Source organism: Spinacia oleracea, chromosome 2 (genome assembly GCF_020520425.1).
Source record: "Spinacia oleracea cultivar Varoflay chromosome 2, BTI_SOV_V1, whole genome shotgun sequence".
Classification (NCBI taxonomy): Eukaryota; Viridiplantae; Streptophyta; class Magnoliopsida; order Caryophyllales; family Amaranthaceae; genus Spinacia; species Spinacia oleracea.
In genome coordinates this window covers 4,819,659-4,840,287 of record NC_079488.1, presented here as the reverse complement: position 1 = coordinate 4,840,287, position 20,629 = coordinate 4,819,659, and the positions used below count along the sequence as shown (strand labels likewise).

The following is a 20,629-nucleotide window of genomic DNA, read 5'->3' as shown; positions in this document are numbered from 1 at the left end:
TAAATATGTATGTTTTTTTTCCTTTAGTTTTAAATAAATTTGCTTACATGGTTTAGAAAATGTACATACTTTTAAGAATGTGTAGTGTGTTAGTGTGTATATAGGACTATGTTTTAAATAACAAATTAGAGAAGAAAGACATTGAAGTATTATTTTAGTTCATTATGATCAAACTTTAGTTTAATAACTTAGCACTTAGGTGTCCAAATAAGATATCGATAATACACTTATAAAAATTGTTAAAAAAATTATAGAACGTTAGAACTTACTTGCGTATATATCAAATCACATTTTTAAAAATATCTGCACGCAATGCGTGCATAGAATACTAGTATAAATATAAATTGGGAAGGGGTAATTCGAACATCATACACAAAATCTCAACCTTGATCATTAAACCAACCAAAAATTCATAGTAAAACGGATTACGGAACTATGGAAGTACTCCCTACGTATTTAAATAGGAGTCACACTTACCATTTCCAACCGTATTTTAATAGGAGTCACACTTTTATTTTTAGTAACTTTTCAACCCTACCATCTAATTAAATAATATATCTAATTTACTCTATGAAACACCACCACATTAAACAAATAATTTCATAAACTCACCCCCCACCCCAAATGACATGGTTCCCGACCACTTGTTTTACTTATTAAAATATCTACCAAACCCCACTTGCTTTATTATTTTATTTCATTCAATTCTTCTTCCTTAATACCCGAGTCCGGCCAAGTGTGACTCTTATTTAAATACGGAGGGAGTAGTAATTTGCTTATTTAATAAATATTGATGTATATATTAAATTGATGTTAATTCATTGTTATTGATCAGACATAATTTAATCCAATGTATTAAAACAAATTAAGGTGTATTCTATTAATCTGATTCTCACTTATTTTTCTGAATTTATCTTTGTACTTGATTGAACTCATCAAAACATATTTTAGTTATAAATTGTATTTGGTGAACTATTATTTTTTTCTGAACTTATCTTATCTTAATATTTATCTGAACTTTATTAGTGGAAATAAGGTGAACGGGACAAAGCATTCAGTTAATTCAGAAACAATAAAGGTTGGTCAAATACTACGTACAATTTATAACTAGACTAAGTTCTAATAAGTTCTAATAAGTTTTGGAAAAAAAAAATGAAAATCAAGTGAATAGAACCTTAGATGTTAGAAGTAGTAAATAAAGTTTTTTTTTATAATTAAATAGAGACAATGTGAAATTGTGTATGTCAACCAGCTTAGTTGTTAAAGCCTTAAGCAGGTGATACCGAAGACCAGATATCAAATTCCATCTACATTATTTGTCGCATTGGCCTATGACTCTCTCTACACTAAAAAAAAAAAATTAAATAATAGAAATAATAATAATTGTGGGACCTAAACCATGTGATGTTTATATTTTTTTAAGGTTAACTAGAGACCATGTGCATGTGTGGTTCCCTTCAACCTAAACCATCTATATAAAGTGACTTCAATAGTTCAATCCCTTTACTAACCAACACTATTCAAACAACAAAGTGAACAAAATAATGGAAGCTTTGCATATTGTTAGTACTATTTTAGTGATAATCATTACAAAATTAGCATATAATTTCATTAATGCAGTTTGGTTTAGGCCAAAGAAGCTTGAGAAAAACTTGAAAGATCAAGGATTTCAAGGAAATCCATACCGTTCATTTCATGGAGATTTGCCTGAGATCAATCGCCTCCGTCGATTGGCTCTTTCCAAGCCTTTCTCATCTCTTACTCATGATATCATGTCTCGTATCCTTCCTCTTGATCATCAAACCGTCCAAAAATACGGTATATTATACTCCCTCCGTTTCTAAATACTCACTGAGTTACCGTTACACCGTACCTATCAAACCGGTAAAGTGGGTTGGATTCGAGTGGGGTAAATACGGGTTCATGTTGAAAACGGGTCGGGTGCATTTTAGGTTGGGTAAATACGGGTTTCAAGTCGGGTTGTCAAATACGGGTTTCTAAATACTTACCGATCGAGTTACAGTTGAGTTGTTCATCTAGTGTCAACTCGTAATATAGATTAGTGTTTGGATTAATGAAACCTAGTATGTGGCCTACTAATACACGAGATAACTATAAGTTTTAGGTGTTTCATGTTTTTCTAATCGGTATACTTAATATTTCGAATTATGTACAAGTAAAAATTAATAAAAGTTGATTTAGAAAATATATATCGATACGAATCTAATAAAATCTCATATGACTACAATTTTTCGTAGGTAAAAATCACAAAAGATGACGAAAGATTTAGTAAGAATAGTGTAAAAAGCAAGATCAATGGAAAGATATTTATGAAACGGGGAAAGTATATAAATATTCGTATAATTAATTAGGTTCTTGTATAGACTAATTTATGGTCACCCGTATGTAATCATGTCCAAGTTGAAAAAAAAGTGAGGGAAAGCATGACAAATTTACTACTTACTCCTTATATTTTGAGGTATTACTAATTGTTAATGTTATACTGATTTCGTTTATATTGGTTTAAAATTTGTCATGCTTACTTCTTTTTAGTCTGTAGAGTACATTGAAATACTGAAGCAAATTTGTCATGCTTTCTTTTTAAATTTGTCACTTTTTTTTTTAAGTTTCACGTGATTAATTTAAGAGGTAGTTTAATTATTTATTATTATTTTAAAAAAAAGTTATTGACATTTTCTAATTTTGATGGTGGTTTTCCGTGATTGATATAGGAATTGATTTATTATTTATTTTAAAAAGATAAGTAATGACATTTCCTAATATAACCGATTAATGAGAGTTGAGCGAATGAGGTTTGCCGCCCTCTCAATCTCATTCCATCAGCTTTAATAATATAAATTTCCTAATATAATCGATTAATGAGGTTGAACGGTGAGGTTTAGGGGGTGTTTGGTATGAATGTTGGAAAGGGAGTGGAATGGAAACGAATAAGCAGGGGAAAAGGTAATGTTAACTATTACTGTTATTGGTTGTTTGGTATATTCTAGGAAAGGAATCACTTATTTATGTTTCTCTCACTTGTAGACAAACAGCAGAAGTACAGGAAGCAAGCATCAACCTGCCAATTTTTAATCAGCCTGCCAAACATCAACAGCGGAATTTGACACTAACGAATAAAAACACCCAACTTAGAACAGAACACTAATCAAACTACTAATTTTTAATTATCAGTAATTTCATTTTTCCAATTGGAATCAGTAGTTTACATAAAAATGCATTTTCCCAAATAATCACCAATCAAAAGCCTGCCAATTTTTGGATTACCAATTTGTAATCAATAATTTCAATTTCCCAACAACTCATAAACAATTAAATTCTAAAAAAATTAACATATAAATTTAATTGATTACATGCTCAATTAAAATTCATTGTTCCAATTTCAAGAAAACAATGGTCGGAAAAGAGTGATTGAATGAGTGTGACATAGACAAAATAAAATTCGACGACGACGAGGAGAAGGAGTTAGCAAAAAGATGACGGAGGAAATTCGAACCAAAGAGATGACGAGAAATCGGACCAAAGATACAGAAGGAGGCTGCAATCATTGCCTAAGAAGACGAAGAAGAACACCACTGAAGAGACGTCAGATATTCAAACCAAAATAGTAAGAGATGGAGAGGGGAAGGAGAAGGGAAGGAGAGAAGAGAGAGAGGAGTTGAGCGGCTGTGTTGTTAAGAGAAAGGAATGGAAACTGTTACCTCTAGGGTTGGACCAGTAACAAAGGGGAGGAATAGGTTACCCCTAAATAACGGTAATCGTTACTCCATAACTCTGACCAAACATTCAGTAACGGTAATGGTTACTTGAATCCGTTTCCGGTCCAGAAAAAAGCCATACCAAACATCTCCTTAGAGTCTCTCATTCTCCATCATTTTGCTTAATAATGTAGAATAATATAACCGATTAATAAGAGTTGAGAGATTAAGGTTTGAAGCCCTCTCATCCTCCATCATTTCCTTTAATAATATAGAGAGTAAATTTGTCATGCTTCTCTTTTTAATTTGTCATGTTCCTTTCTAGGTTCGCGTGATTAATTTAAGAGGTAGTTTAATTATTATTATTTTTAAAAAAAAGTTATTGACATTTCCTAATTTTGATGGTGATTTAATTTCTCGAACTCTCGTGATTGATTTAGAAGTTGATTTATTGTTTATTTTAAAAAGAAAATTAATGACATTTCCTAGTATAACCGTTTAGTGAGAGTTGAGTGAATGAGGTTTGGCGCCCTCTCATTCTCATTCTCGCAGCTTTAATAATATATATTTCTTAATATAACCGATTAATGAGGGTTGAGGGATTGAGGTTTAGATCGAGTTTCTCATTCTCCATCATTTTGCTTAATAATATAGATTTTCTAATATAACCGATTAATGAAAGTTGAGGGATTGAGGTTTGAAGCCCTTTCATTCTCCATCATTATGCTTTAATAATATAGATTTCCTAATATAACCGATTAATGAGGGTTGAGGTTTAGAGTCCTCTCATTCTCCATCTTTCTGCCTTAATGCCCTTAACGAGAACTTTTGTGTAAGATCGCCTTATCGAAAAAACCACTTTGATTGTTTAACTAATTAGTTTTAGTGCCTAACTAATTGATCTAAGTGTTTAACTAATTGGTTCAATTGCTTAATTTATACGACACCACTGTCGTCTTTTGAATACGACTGCCCGCCTCATACAAAAGTTTGTACTGTCCTAATAATGTAGATGTGTTGCGTACTTGTGTGCAACAGGAGTAAATTCGTATGTATGGTATGGTAGAAGGCCAAGAATCAACATAACGAAGCCAGATGAATTAAGAGAGATATTCACCAAACATGAAGTGTACAACAAGGAACGCCCTCAGAGTGCAGGATCATTTGGACTAGTTATGCGTGAGGGTGAAGATTGGGCCAAAATTAGAAGGATTCTTAACCCGGCTTTTCACGTCGAGAAGTTGAAGGTAAAACTTTTACGTATATAAGAGTAACTTTTAAGCATTTTGAGTTAACTTTTACAGAGTACTTCGGTGTACAATGAGTACAATAAGAATGTGATCATCTTTAAGCCACGTTATTCACGTACTCATCAAGTGTTATGCCATATCATAGACAACGTAACCAAAATCGAGCGTGGATATGTCCCTCCACATTAATTTAATTATAAGTGCATGTTAAAATAAAGCCCTAGATAATAAAACAACTAAATTCTTATGTGATTTTTCATTTTCTATGGACATTTTTGTGAAAATAATATTATTTAAAGCATTAGAATAACCATAAAGAGATATGATATCATAAGTCTCATTAAGCATCAACTCTAGAAATACGCTACACATACAGAGTATCTAATCTGATATATATTAATTTGAAACACTTTCACTAGAAATTAAACATATTATATTATCTAATCGAAAATTACTTGGCAAGTGTGTATAGTTTATAAACTTTATGAGTCATTTTCACTTTAAGGAGTATATGTCTACATGTATGATATTTTGGTCAAATATTGACTCATAAAAATGTTTGAATTTTAAATATACAAAATAGCAATCGGTTAATCGCTTGAGCCACAATCCATTTGTTACTTTTTACAAGTAACCGCACACTAGTTTTTTTTGAGGGGAAAGCATAACCACACACTAGTTAAGGACTCAAAAGCCATAACAAATTTAACACATCTAAGATAAAAGTTTTTGATTTTTTTATAAAAAAAAATATCTTTCATAAATCATTTAGTTATACTTGACATCAACTCACTTTACTTTTGTACTTCTTGCTAAGTTGCTTTTAGTTATACTCTTTACATTTACACCAACTCACTTTACTATCTTAGAATTTTCATACCTAACACAATTTTAACGATTAATCCTAACAAACATTACTTTTCTCAACTTCAACTCACATAACTTAAAACTTCGTGCATTGAAAAGTACAAGTACAACCTAATATTTCGTGACTCTTGTTATCTTGTATGAGCACTTCACTCGAAATCAATGGCGAATCTTCCCTCTGCCTTGAGCGGGCTTGGACCCCTCAGACGAAAAATTCCGTAGTATATTTTTAGTTACGATCCGTCTAAAATTTGTGTATAATTATATAAGTAGTTTAATTCTTCCACTAGCCTTCATCGAAAAACTGTTTAAGATTCGCTACTGTCGAAATAAAGCGAACCTAATGTTTTGTGATCGACTCTTGTATGAGCACTTCACTTGAAATCAAAGGTGAATCTTCCCTTTTGCCTTGAGTGAGTTTGACTTTCAGAAGAAAAATTTCGTAGTGTATTTTTAGTTACAACTCGCCTAAAATTTATATATAATTGTATAGCCTCCATCGTAAAACAGTTTAAGATCTGCCACTGTCGAAACAAAGCAAACCTTAAACTCCGTACTCCGTACTTCGTATTAACCTACATTATTGATTTTGTTGTTGTTGTTGTTGTAGGGCATGTTGTCAATAGTGAAGCTAAGTTAACCTACATTATTGATTTTTGTTGTTGTTGTTGTTGTCGTTGTTGTAGGGCATGTTGCCAATAATGGAGCTAAGTTGCATGACGATGTTAAAGGAATGGGAACAAATGGTGGCGAAAGAAGGGTCGTCATGTGAGATAGATGTGTGGTCTTCTTTGAGTTTTATGTCAGCTGATGTCATTGCTAGGTCAGCTTTTGGAACTTCTTACAAAGAGGGAAAAAGACTTTTTAAACTCCAAGACGAACATGTTTCCCTTAGCTATCAAATGCTACGATCCGTTACCAATTACATCCCAGGATGGAGGTACAACTTACTCAGCTCCCTTCATGCTTTTTTATTTTTAAAACGTTACGGTTTGACTTTTTATACTATTTATGTTTAGAGATGGTCAGTGGGTTGAGTCTGATTTAGCATATTCTGATGCAATACATAATGGTTCACGTGGTTTGATGCCACGTACGATACAACTCGCTCGGATGATTTTGATGTGTCGTGGGTCGAGTTTTTCCAACATAGCAAGAATACGGATGAGATAGAATAGCATGTTCCATCCTTTTTTTAATAAGTAAGCCCATTTTGACCCACCCCATCGAACCCAACACAACCCGCCATGACACACTCTATCCACCCAACCAGACCCACGAAACAAAACTCACCGACACATGGACCCATTCCACCCAACACACGACAATCCATCTGACACACGAACTCATTCCACCCAACACACAACAATCCATCCGACTCACGAACCAGACCCACCTGATACACGAACCGAACCCACTTAACCATGTGACCCACCAAACTCAACATCCTAATTTAAACTATTTTGTATGTTTAAAATGTTAATAATATTTTTGTTGTTTAAGTATACATTAACTTCATTTATGTGAATATGTCAAATTGTCAATAGCACACAAAGTTCATATAAATTTTTAATTTATTAACTCTTAATTATCTTTCAAACCCACCTGACCCACATCAACTCCTAAACTCGTCTAAACCCATCAAGCCCACATGACACTTGACCTATCAAATCACATCAGGCCCCAAAACCGTAGTAACCCATTGAACCCACTTGACCTGCACAACCCACAACGACCCACAATCCATGTAACACACGACCATCATGTATTGTACGTGTCCATTGTTTCCGACACAACCCGACTTTCACTGAGGTTGGTTGGGTGTTAACTATCCTCGACCCCGACCCAGCAAACCCACCCATGACCTCCCAACCCGCCTCGTTGACCATCTCTACATATATCGAATACTAACTTTGACTTGATCTGGATAGATAAATAAACATTGCGATTCATATACACATATTTTTGCAAATTTTACTAATATGTAATTCCTCCGTTTCAAAATGATTTTTATACTTTCCGTTTTAGTCTGTTTCATAATATTTTTTATATTATTCTTTATACCCCTACTTACCCCAAAACATTTACAACTTTCAACGACAGTTACATCCCAACAAAACAACGCCGAAGGAAGGCGATAGTCGATCGCGAGATCGATGCTATCATAAGGAGTTTGATTGAAAAGAGGAAGGAATCCCTCAAAACAAGAAACTATGAATACAAAGATGACTTATTAGGGATAATGTTGGAGTCAAATGAGAAAGAGATAGAAGAACATGGACGTGGGATGACAATAGACGATGTAATGCAAGAATGCAAATTGTTTCATTTGGCTGGAGAAGATACAACTGCTGCTTTGCTTACTTGGACTATGTTGTTGTTGAGCCAACACCAAGATTGGCAAACTAAAGCAAGGGATGAGGTTTTGGACCGTTTTGGAAATGATCAAACCCCTGATTTTGAAGGCATCAATCACCTTAAAATTGTAAGTCAAACTTAGGTCTCAGCTTCCTTTATTCACCTGATGTGGTTTGAGTTTTCTAGTTTCTGTTATGATTCGGTATGGTCTGAATGTTTTTTATGAGTATTTTCTGCTTTTTCTAGTATGATTTGATATGATTTGATATGATCTAATAAGAAATAAGAATAAGGTGAATAGAACAAAGCATCAATCACCTTAAAATTGTAAGTCAACTTAGGCGTTGTTCTCTTCACCTGACCTCTGATTTTTCTAGCTTCTGGTCTGCTCTGGTATGTTCAGAATATTTTCTATGAGTGTTTTTTTGCTTTTTCTGATGTGATTTGGTCTAGTCTAGTCTGATTTTTCTAGTTTCTGGTCTGGACTAATCTGCTCTGGTCTGTTCTGGATATTTTTCGTGAGTGTTTTTGTGCTTTTTCTGATGTGGACTGGTCTGATCTGGTCTAATCTGATCTGATTTTTTTGGTTTGATCTAATCAACAAGAAGGATAAGGTGAAGAGAACAAAAGGCTTAATCGAGTTTGCTTTATTGCGCATCTCTCATTAATTACCACGACCGTCTTAAAACTTTGGGGGCCTCGTGCTAGTTATGCACATACGCAATGTGAAGTGTGTAAAAAGGGAAAACAGTTTGACTTGAATCATTAATATCTAAGTAAAAAGATATGTTGTGGTAGTAGTAATCTTTATGCCCGAATTCAACAAATTGACATGTTTTTCGAAATAATGCAGGTTACTATGATTATAAACGAGACATTGAGATTTTATCCACCGGTGTCCTCAATGTCACGAATGATCAAAGAAAATACTAAACTAAAGAAACTATCCCTACTACATGGGACGGAGTTTAGTTTGCCAACTATCATTGTCCATCGAGATCCAGAACTATGGGGTAATGATGCAAATGAGTTCAATCCAGGTCGATTTTCTGAAGGAGTATCTAATGCAGCTAAAGCCCCCGGCTCCTTCTTCCCCTTCGGAGGCGGCCCTCGAGTTTGTATTGGACAAAACTTTGCGTTAACCGAGGCAAAATTGGCCTTAACAAAGATTCTTCAACGATTCTCATTTCAGCTCTCTCCATCTTATGTTCATGCTCCTAGGGCTCTTGTGAGCTTGGAACCCCAATTTGGAACCCCTCTTATTCTACACAAGATTTAGATCTTTTATTTCTAGGGCACTATAACTTATAAGCCCTATAATACGTATTAATTGTCTTTTTTTAAACGATGATTTTTTCCTTTTCTGACCTTTAATTAGGTCATAGTAAGTTTAATAAGCATGGTTCAAGCATGGTTTTCTAATTCCCTTCTCTTTTCTGTATCAAAATTATTGTTCAAGTACGTGCAATATATGAAAGTTTTTAATCGAAATTTCCGGGCCTAAGTGGAACAAAGATGAGAGACTTGAACATACATGTACACGATTTCAGCATTAGAGATTATAAACGAGGTGTTTTGGACGAATTCTATTTAGGGTCGAACTCGTCTAGGGATGGTGCTAACAATCGAAGCAAACAAGATAACACTAAGGTTGCGAGAGCAAGTTTAAGGGAGTATGAGTGTATTATTGAGCAATATCACATAATATCCTTTACAAGCAATCCCGGACTGTATTTATACAATTTACGCATGCTTAGTAACGTACAAGAATGATTGAATTAATTGTGTGTAAAAAATGCATGATGAGGAATTTCTCTTAACTTATTTGAACTTCTTTTGTCTGAAATAAGTCAAAATAAGTCGAACATAACAAAGCTTAAATCACGAAGCCTCTATTCACCAATCATAATTCATAGAAATTTCAAATTCTTTTGATATCAATCGAACAATTTAAGAATTGGAGACCGTTAGGGCTGTCAAATTGAGTTATCATATCGGTTATAAACGGTTGGGGTCCACGTCAAAATCGGTAAATGTCAGGTCAATATTTTTATTCGGGTCGAGTCGAATGATTTGGATAACTTTGGTTCAGGTGAAGTCATGTCATAAACTTGTTCGGATTGAACTCAATTTCGATTCGATTCGGGTCAATCTCAAATTCGGTTGGAACTGATTTGGGTCGAAATCCAGAATTATAGGGGCTTATGCAAACGAGTTCAATTGAGGCCGATTTTCGTATGGCAAAAAATGTGGTCCAATCCATTAGCCAAAATGTGCCAATTATCCATAATGTAATGTAATTTTGTCACCCAAAATGATAAGGTCAACTAACATCCAAACATTTTCCCACGTTTCTCACTCTATCTTCCCCAAAAAAAGTCCAACCTCTTTCTCTCACTAACACTTTATCTCTCCTCCGCCATTGCAGAACCTCAAAACTGAGCTCCATTACCAAAAATGGAGTCAGATCCCCTCCATTCCCCAGCCCACCACCACCCAAACTCCAAAACCGCACTCCTCTCTTTCCACACAGACTCCTCCATCACCACCTCCGCCGCAAAACCCACCTTCCAAAACAAAGTACTCCTCATTTCACTCCTATCCACCACCTTCACAGCCGTCATCGCCGCCGTCTCCTTCGCTTTCCTCTTCTTATCCGCCACTTCCGCCGCCGCCGGCGAATCCAAAACCATCAAAATCACAACAACAGCTCGCTCACTCACTAAACTCACTCACCCAATCGTAATCCTAATCTCCTCAGACGGGTTCCGATTCGGGTACCAATTCAAAGCCCCAACACCCAACATACACCGTCTAATCAACAATGGAACTTCAGCTGAATTAGGTTTAATCCCAGTTTTCCCAACCCTAACATTCCCAAACCATTACTCAATCGTTACGGGTCTATACCCGCCCCATCACGGCATTATTAACAACTATTTCGTCGACCCGATTACAGGCGATAAGTTCTCAATGGCCAGCCACGAGCCGAAGTGGTGGCTCGGGGAACCACTCTGGGAGACGGTGGCGAAACACGGCAAGAAGGCGGCGACGTATTTCTGGCCCGGATCCGAGGTAATCAAACCCGACTGGGATTGTCCTTCTAATTACTGCATCCATTATAATGGTTCAATCCCTTTTGAAGAACGTGTTGATACTGTTATTAGCTACTTTGATTTACCCATTAACGAAATACCCGTTTTCATGACGCTTTATTTCGAGGACCCGGATCATCAGGGTCACCAAGTCGGGCCTGATGACCCGGAAATCACTCAAGCTGTTATCAACATTGATAAGATGATTGGGAGATTAATTAAAGGGTTAGAGAAAAGAGGGGTGTTTGAGGATGTTAACATTTTCATGGTAGGTGATCATGGAATGGTGGGCACTTGTGATAAGAAGTTAATCTTTTTAGATGATTTAGAAATTCCATCAAATTGGGTTCAATCTTACACTCCATTGTTAGCAATTAGTCCTCCACCCGAGTTTTCACCTGCAGAAATTGTGGCAAAGATGAATTCTGGGTTGCAATCTGGGAAAGTTGTAAATGGGAAGCATTTGAAGGTTTATTTGAAGGAAGATCTTCCTAAAAGGTTGCATTATTCTGATAGTTATAGGATTCCTCCTATAATTGGGCTTCTTGATGAGGGTTATAAAGTTGAACAGAAGGATTCTAACAAGAATGAATGTGGTGGTGCTCATGGTTATGATAATGAGTATTTCTCAATGAGGACTATTTTTATAGCTCATGGACCTCAGTTTGCTAAGGGGAGGAAGGTGCCATCGTTTGAAAATGTGCAGATTTATAACTTGGTTACTTCGATTCTTGATGTTGAAGGTGCACCTAATAATGGGAGTGTTTCGTTTCCTAACTCTGTTCTTTTGCCTCATGCCTGAAAATTACACTGTTTATGCATCTATAGAGTGACTATAGAATGAGAATTCTGGTGTTGTTGTAGTGATTATCATGTTGTGGAGGTTCTGTAATCTGTATTGGTGTAAATACTTCAGTCTGCTAGTAGTTCATGTCAGCTTAAGTTTGACTGAGATGCATTACTTGAGATGTTTGGCAGAATTATTCTTCAGTCACAGTTGATTATGCAGAATTCTTCTCCACTCACAGTTATGCAGAATTTTTCTTCACTCACAGTTATGGGAGTGTTTTGTTTCCTAACTCTGTTCTTTTGGCTCATGCCTGAAGTAGTCACACTGTTTAGGCATCTATAGAGTGAGAATTTTCTGGTCTTGTCGAAGTGATTATCATGTTGTGGAAGTTCTGTATTGGTGTAAGTTCTTCAATCTGCTATATAGTAGTTCATGTCAGCTTAAGTTAACTTGGTTACTTCGACACTCAACATTGAAGCAGCACCAAAATAATGGGAGTGTTTCATTATCTGTATTGGTGTAATACTTCAGTATGGTAGATTGGTAGTAGTTCATATCAGCTTAACTCTTTGACTGAGATATATTGCTCCTGATATATGGCAGAACTTCTTCACAATCAGTAGATTTGTAGCTCCGTCCCATAATTATCTTCCTGTTTGACCAAAAACACGGATTTTAAGAAAAGTGAAATATAGTACAAGAAAAAGTGGAATAAAGTACAAATGATGATTGAGTTGTATGGAAAAGTGGAATAAAGTACATGGGAAAAGTGGAATATAGTACATGGGTGGGGTTTTCAATTCAATTTTAATTAATATAGTACATGAAAAAGTGGGGACCTTAGTAGCCAAAATTAGAAACAGGAAGATAATTTTGAGACGCTCGTTTAGGAAAGCAGGAAGGGAGGGAGTATTACACTGTTTAGGCATCTACAGAGTGAGAATTCCGGTCTTGGCGATGGATGCAAGTCATGTTGTGGAGCAGTGGAGGTAGTGTGTACCTATGAAGCATGGGTACGCCTCCCAGGTGCCGTTTCCCGTACCGGGTACGGGTACGGGTACGGGACGGATTCGCCCAGGATACGTACCCACGACGAGAATCCAAAGGGGCGGGTACGCGGACGACTGTTGGGGACGGCTAAGGTGAAGTTGGGGACGGGTTGTGTACGTATTTTAAGAGGAAGGCACGTACCCAACGGTATTATGAAATCTTAGAGGCCAAAAATTCACATTTTAGGGTTTACTTTTCCAAAATCCCCAATTTCTCGTTCGAGTCAACTCCATTATAATCGATGGAGAAGCTCATGTTTACAAATCGACGGAGTAAGATACCGGGTATGGGTACGTATTTCTCATGCTTTTGACAAAAATAAAAAAAAGAAAGAAGAGAAAAAACTCCATTAAAATCGATGGATAAGCTTTATTTCCAGATCTAAGCTACTGGAAAAGAAGAGGAGAGAGAAGCTCTTATTAAATTGATGAAGGACAACACGTTTTTGGGTTTGGGGAGGTGGGGCTGAGCTTTTTTCCTCTTATTTTTATTAAATACAGTAGTGGGAAGTGGTACTGGGGTAGGTGGAAATTGGGGTAGGTGGGGATAGGGCAATGGGATTTATCTACTTCATTAAATAAATAATTTTGGACTGGGCTTTTTTATTTAACTAGTATAGTAAAGTATATAAAGTGAGTCCATGAAAGACCTTGGTTCGTAATATAATATCTACATAGTCTATTAATCTATTTTTTAACACATCTATTAATCTATTGATTGTTTCAAATATCAGTGTTTTTTTTTCTATTTATGTATGGATTTTAATTTAATAAAAAAAATTTGGTATTTTTTTTTGCCGAATTCATGCCGTACCCGTTTTTTGCAATTTTGATTTTGCCGTTTTCCGTCCCGGTACCCGTCCCCTTACCCGTTTCCGTGCAACCTAGGTGTGTACTGCTGTAAATACTTCAGTCTGCTAGTAATTCATGTCAGCTTAAGTTTGACTGAGATATATTGCTTTAGATAATTCTTCTTCTTCACTCACAGAGTTGCAGTTGATTATGCAGAATTCTTCTTCACTAACAGTGATTATGCAGAAGAATTCTTCACTCACAGTTGATTATGCAGAATTCTTCTTCACTAACAGTTGATTATGCGGAAGAATTCTTCACTAACAGTTGATTATGCAGAAGAATTCTTCACTCACAGTTGATTATGCAGAAGAATTCTTCACTCACAGTTGATTATGCAGAAGAATTCTTCACTGACAGTTGATTATGCAGAATTCTTCACTGATAGTTGATTATGCCGAATTCTTCTTCATTAAACAGTTGATTATGCAGAATGCTTCTTCAGTCACAGTTGATTATGCAGAATTCTTCTTCACTCACAGTTATGCAGAATTCTTCTTCAGTTACAGTTGATTATGTAGAATTCTTCTTTCACTCACAGTTGATTATGCAAAATTCTTCTTCTTTGCTCACAGTTGATTGAGGTAATATGCTTTAGTTCTTGTAAAACAACAGTTTGAGTAGTTGTTCCTAGTTGATTTCACTTGACATGTATGTTCCATTGAATAAGCTTTTTCAAAGAACATGAACTATAATTCAAATCCAAATAACATATACTCCGGTTCAAATTCATATAATATAAGGTAAATAACACAAAAGTAAAATGTTATATACCCACACGTTGAAATCCTTCTCCAAATCCACTAGGTCAGATTCACAACGTAGGTTCATCGGTTGCATAGCGAACACTGTACACCTTAGTGTATATTCCGAATTGCGCCAACTATCGTCAGTGTTATGAATGAAGGACCCTTTTGTGCTTGAATGTTGATTTGTATGACAAATTTAATGTTGGAATAATGAGAAGAAATAAATGAACAAATTAAAAACACACACAAAGATTTAAGGTGGTTCACTCTTCAATGAGCTACATCCACCATGGGGGAGGGTTTGAAGCCTGTATTACTCTTTAATGGAGAAAGGATTACAAAGAGGAATTCTCAAAGATGAAGAAGAGAAAATTCTATGTATGCTTAGATCTAGGGTTTCTACCTCACTTGTGTTTCTCTCGCTTAATTCTGAAAATCTCATTACATTTGGTATTTATAGGTGATAATCAACTGTTTAATGAAGAAGAATTCTGCATAATCAACTATCAGTGAAGAATTCTGCATAATGACAAAGAGAACCAGATTAGTTGTTACACTTACCTTTGCACGATTGTTTTAGGTTCTAGTTTGTTAGGAGCGTAGGTGATAAAGGTTCAATTACTTATCACCTAAAACTTTGTGCAAAGGTAAGTGTAACAACTTATTTGGGACGGAGGGAGTAACAAACTATACTCCAAACACGCTCCTAACAATCCCTTATGGGCTTACATCGACCATGGAGAAAGACCAACTAAGTTCAACACAAAGTGAACTTAGTTGCCGGCAAAGGCTTTGTCAACATGTTGGCGGGATTTTCTCGGTACCAATCTTTTTCAAGAGCAATTCTTTCTTAGCTATCACATCTCGAACAAAGTTTTACTTGATGTCAATGTGCTTGGTTCTCTTGTAGAATGTGTTTTGATTCTTAGCCAAGTGTATGGCACTTTGTGTTAGGTTATGACAAATATAAACAATATATTTCATGCGGAAAAACCATAAAGCCAGGAATCCAAATTAATTGCCACATAGTCAATTAGGATAATTAGGATACATGCAATGTGATGCGTGCCTTCCCTAGCTGCTCCCGAACCAAACAAGAACAAGTTTAGGACTCCAAATGTCGCCCCTCCGTAGATAGTTCACGGCATGTTCAGATCCGCCTTAGATTCAATTAACTAGAATATTATTAATTATGTTTATTCGGAAAGCTTAATTATTAATTTAGGCAAATTATTAAATTCTTTCTTGAACTTAATCTATGTGAATACTTATTGAATTGCATTATAAATTGTGATTATGAACCACGTATTTATAGGGTGGAAATAACGGAATTAGAATTCTACTAGGATTCCAATAACTAAATCCATTAGGATTCTAGTTAAATTATATCATTAGAATTTAATGTTTAATCAAACACTTATGTATTTCAGATTTAACAAATTATTTAATTTGAGTAGATTTAGGGAAACGAGATTTACTTCTCAAGGAAGTAACCTAGCCGGACAAGGCAACGCGTGGCCTTTTAGCTCACACTGACGTGCAGCCCGCAGCCAAGCAGCGTAGCCCCCAGCTTGCTGCTCGCAAGCCCACGAGGCTGGCTTGCTGCTCGCTGGCCCATGGGCGCTGGCTTGTTGCTCGCTGGCCCCATGGCGCTGGCTTGCTGCTCGGCCCTATTGCTCGGCGCGCGCGGGCTTGCTGGGCGCTGGGCCTGGCTTTGTGCTGGGCCTTGCGTCTAGCAAGCTCGTCCGTCGATCGTTTCGTACGTCGCGCTTCCGATTCATTTTCTGATTCCGGAATTCATTTCCGATTCGAACAATATTTAATATTTCCGATTCCAGAATTTATTTCCGATTCCGACAATATTTTCAATTCCGGTAATATTTTCGTTTCCGACAATATTTCCGTTTCCGGCAATATTTCTATTTCCAAAAATATTTTACGATACGTACCATGTTTCCGTTTCCGGCAACATTTACAACTTTGATAATATTTATATTTCTGTCACGATCCATATTTCCGTTTCCGGCAATATCATCATTTCCGGAGTATTCTTTATTTTTCCTTTTGACGATTTCAGCTCCCACTGGAACCGAGATCCGTCGTTTCCGAATGTTCATAAATAGAGTATTTAATTCACTTAAATACTTGATCCGTTCACGTACTATTTGTGTGACCCTTCGGGTTCAGTCAAGAGTAAGCTGTGGATTAATATTATTAATTCCACTCGAACTGAAGCGGCCTCTAGTTAGGCATACAGCTCACTTGATCTCACTGAATTATTAACTTGCATAATTAATTAATACTGAACCGCATTTATTAGACTTGGCATTGAATGCATACTTGGACCAAGGGCATGTTAGGTTATGATACATATGATATTACATAAATCATGCGGAAACAACCATTAACCCAGGAATACATATTATTTACACATAATCATATAGCATAATTTAGATGCATACTCTTTGTTGCGTGCCCTCCCTAGCTGCGCCCGAACCGAACAAGAACAAGTCTTTAGGACTCCAAGTGTCGTCCCTCCGTAGATAGTCCACAGCACGTCCGGATCCGCCTTAAGATTGACCAACTAGAATCGCCCTTAAGGTACTAGAATTTTCGGCACTTTTGAGCAAGGAATGTGGCTGAATTTTTCTCTCAAAAACTCACTTTGAATACTTTAAAACTCGTTATAAATTGTGAACCCAGGCCACATATTTATAGGGGTATGGAAAGAGAATTGGAATCCTATTAGGATACGAATTAATTAAACTTAGAATCCTACAAGAACTCTAATTAATTAATTTATCAAATAGAATTAGGAATTTAATCATTAACCGAACTCTGCATGTTTTAGGAATCGTGCATGAACACAAACTCACACACACACACACGGCAGCCACGATGGGCCGCCCATGCGCGTGCGTGCGAGCAGCAGCCCACGCAGCGAGGCCCACGCAGCCGCGGCCTTGGCGCGCGCTGGGCCTGCCTTGCGGTAGGCCTGGGCGCTGCCTTGGCTGGGCTTGTGGCGCGCGTTTGGCTTGCTGGGCGATGGCCTGGCTTCGAGCTGGGCCCTCGTCCGGCAGGCCTCGTCCGATGCTTATTCGTACGATACGCTTCCGATTAAATTTCTGATTCCGGAATTCATTTCCGATACGAACAATATTTAACATTTCCGATTCCGGAATTAATTTCCGTTTCGAACAAATATTTAATATTTCCGTTTCCGGAATTATTTTCCGATTCCGATAATATTTCCGTTTCTGACAATATTTCCGTTTCCGGCAATATTTCCGAATCTGGCAATATTTCCATTTCCGATATTATTTTCCGATACGTACCATGTTTCCGTTTCCGGCAACATCTACGACTTGGATAATATTTATATTTCCGATACGATCCATATTTCCGTTTCCGGCAATATCATCGTTTCCGGAGTATTCATTTCTTGCCTGTGACGATCTCAGCTCCCACTGAAACCAAGATCCGTCGATTCCGAATATTCATAGATGGAGTATTTAATGCCATTAAATACTTGATCCGTTTACGTACTATTTGTGTGACCCTACGGGTTCAGTCAAGAGTAAGCTGTGGATTAATATCATTAATTCCACTTGAACTGAAGCGGCCTCTAGCTAGGCATTCAGCTCACTTGATCTCACTGAATTATTAACTTGTTAATTAATACTGAACCGCATTTATTAGACTTATCATAGAATGCATACTTGGACCAAGGGCATTATTTCCTTCAGTCTCCCACTTGTCCTTAGGGACAAGTGTGCATTTCCTAATTCCTTTGTCGCTCGATGCTTGCTCTTGAACATAAGGTAAGAGTTGTCATCCTTATTATGTCCAGAGGTGTTTCTCGGTTTCAGAGTTCAACTGATCAAATAAACAGATAATCATAGCCTATGATTCATCCGAGCACGGCCATGCATTTCACAGTTTCTAGCTCTCCGAGTGGCCTTGTACAACTTTTAAGCATCTCATCCCGATTTATGGGAGGACAATCCCAATCTTGCGATCTTGAGATTAGACTTCGTTTGATAGGTGATTACCTGAGCGTTGCCTTTATAGCCTCCTTTTACGGTGCGACGGTTGGTCAACGTCAAAGCAACCAGTTCTCAAACAAGTAATCTCAAATCACTCAGGTATTGAGGATTTAGTGTCTAATAATTTAATGAAATTTACTTATGACAGATTTTCATCTCTTACAGTAAAGTTTCATAGGTCTTGTCCGATACTAGTCTTCCCAAAGTAAGTATCTATGCAAATGATTATGACATTGCCATGTCCACATAGTTCAAGAAACAGAACTACTAGTCATCTTGCATTCTAATCGTCTAACGTTTTCTATGCGTCCAATTTTATAGAAAACTCCGATTAGGGACCATTTTCAACCTTTGACATTCAAGTTCACTTGATAGACATTTCTTAGTCACAGGACTGGTCCTGACAGTCTATCTTGAATATATCGTCAAATTGAAGGGACTCATCATTTAATAAACCACAAATTAAATGGAAAAATGAATTCTTTTCATTTATTGTGAATGATTAACCAATAATGTTTTACAAAGATTTAAACTCTAAAACTTTAAAACATTAAATAGAGACATCAAAGCCATTCTCCAATATGCTTGATTCCCATAGCTGCAGTGTGCGAGTTGTGCTTCGCTTGCGGCAGAGGTTTAGTTAATGGATCTGATATGTTGTCATCAGTTCCAACCTTGCTTATCTCGACTTCTTTTCTTTCAACGAACTCTCGTAGAAGGTGAAATCTACGAAGTACATGCTTGACTCTCTGGTGGTGTCTAGGCTCTTTTGCCTGTGCAATAGCTCCGTTATTGTCACAATACAGGGCTATTGGTCCTTTAATGGAGGGGACTACACCAAGTTCACCTATGAACTTCCTTAGCCATATAGCTTCCTTTGCTGCTTCATGTGCAGCAATGTACTCCGCTTCAGTTGTAGAATCCGCAATGGTGCTTTGCTTAGCACTTTTCCAGCTTACTGCTCCTCCGTTGAGGCAGAAGACAAACCCAGACTGTGATCTGAAATCATCTTTGTCGGTTTGGAAACTTGCGTCCGTATAGCCTTTAACAATTAATTCATCATCTCCACCATAGACCAGGAAGTCATCTTTGTGCCTTTTTAGGTACTTCAGAATGTTCTTGGCAGCAGTCCAATGCACCTCTCCTGGGTCTGACTGGTATCTGCTCGTAGCACTGAGTGTGTACGCAACATCCGGGCGTGTACATATCATAGCATAAACACAGTTTCTGTTAAAACGCCGTTTAAGAAAGCAGTTTTGACATCCATCTGCCATATTTCGTAATCGTAATATGCAGCGATTGCTAACATTATCCGAATAGACTTTAGCATTGCAACTGGTGAAAAAGTTTCATCGTAATCCACACCGTGGACTTGCCTGTAACCTTTTGCAACCAATCTAGCTTTGAAAACTTCAAGTTTCCCATCCTTGTCCTTTTTCAGTTTGAAAACCCATTTGCTTCCAATGGCTTGATAGCCATCTGACAAATCGACCAAATCCCATACTTGGTTTTCAGACATGGAGTCCAATTCAGATTGCATGGCTTCTTGCCATTGCTTGGAGCTAGGGCTCGTCATAGCTTGTTTGTAAGTCGCAGGTTCATCACTTTCAAGTAATAGAACGTCATAGCTCTCGTTCGTCAAAATACCTAAGTACCTTTCCGGTTGAGATCTATATCTTTGCGATCTACGCGGGGTAACATTTCTAGATTGACCATGATTCTCATCAGATTCTTCTAAAGATCTCTGAGTTTCATCCTGAATGTCATCTTGAGCATTCTCTAGAGTTTGTTGTTCGACTCGAATTTCTTCGAGGTCTACTTTTCTCCCACTTGTCATTTTGGAAATGTGATCTTTCT

At 36.9% G+C, this 20,629-nt stretch overlaps 2 protein-coding genes across 2 annotated transcripts; both read left to right on the top strand.

The window, feature by feature from the left end:
* The first annotated feature begins 1,511 nt into the window (after positions 1-1,511).
* Positions 1,512-9,682, top strand: LOC110793857 (cytochrome P450 CYP72A219). Its single transcript, XM_021998789.2, has 5 exons — positions 1,512-1,818; positions 4,755-4,963; positions 6,520-6,773; positions 7,937-8,318; positions 9,045-9,682. The coding sequence occupies exons 1-5, from the start codon at positions 1,545-1,547 to the stop codon at positions 9,468-9,470; spliced, it is 1,545 nt and encodes a 514-aa protein (XP_021854481.1). The 5' UTR covers positions 1,512-1,544; the 3' UTR covers positions 9,471-9,682.
* A 796-nt stretch (positions 9,683-10,478) lies between these two features.
* On the top strand, positions 10,479-12,586 carry LOC110793855 (uncharacterized). The gene has a single exon (XM_021998788.2). It carries the CDS (start codon positions 10,649-10,651, stop codon positions 12,086-12,088), a length of 1,440 nt encoding a protein of 479 aa, XP_021854480.1. The 5' UTR covers positions 10,479-10,648; the 3' UTR covers positions 12,089-12,586.
* Positions 12,587-20,629: the final 8,043 nt, after the last annotated feature.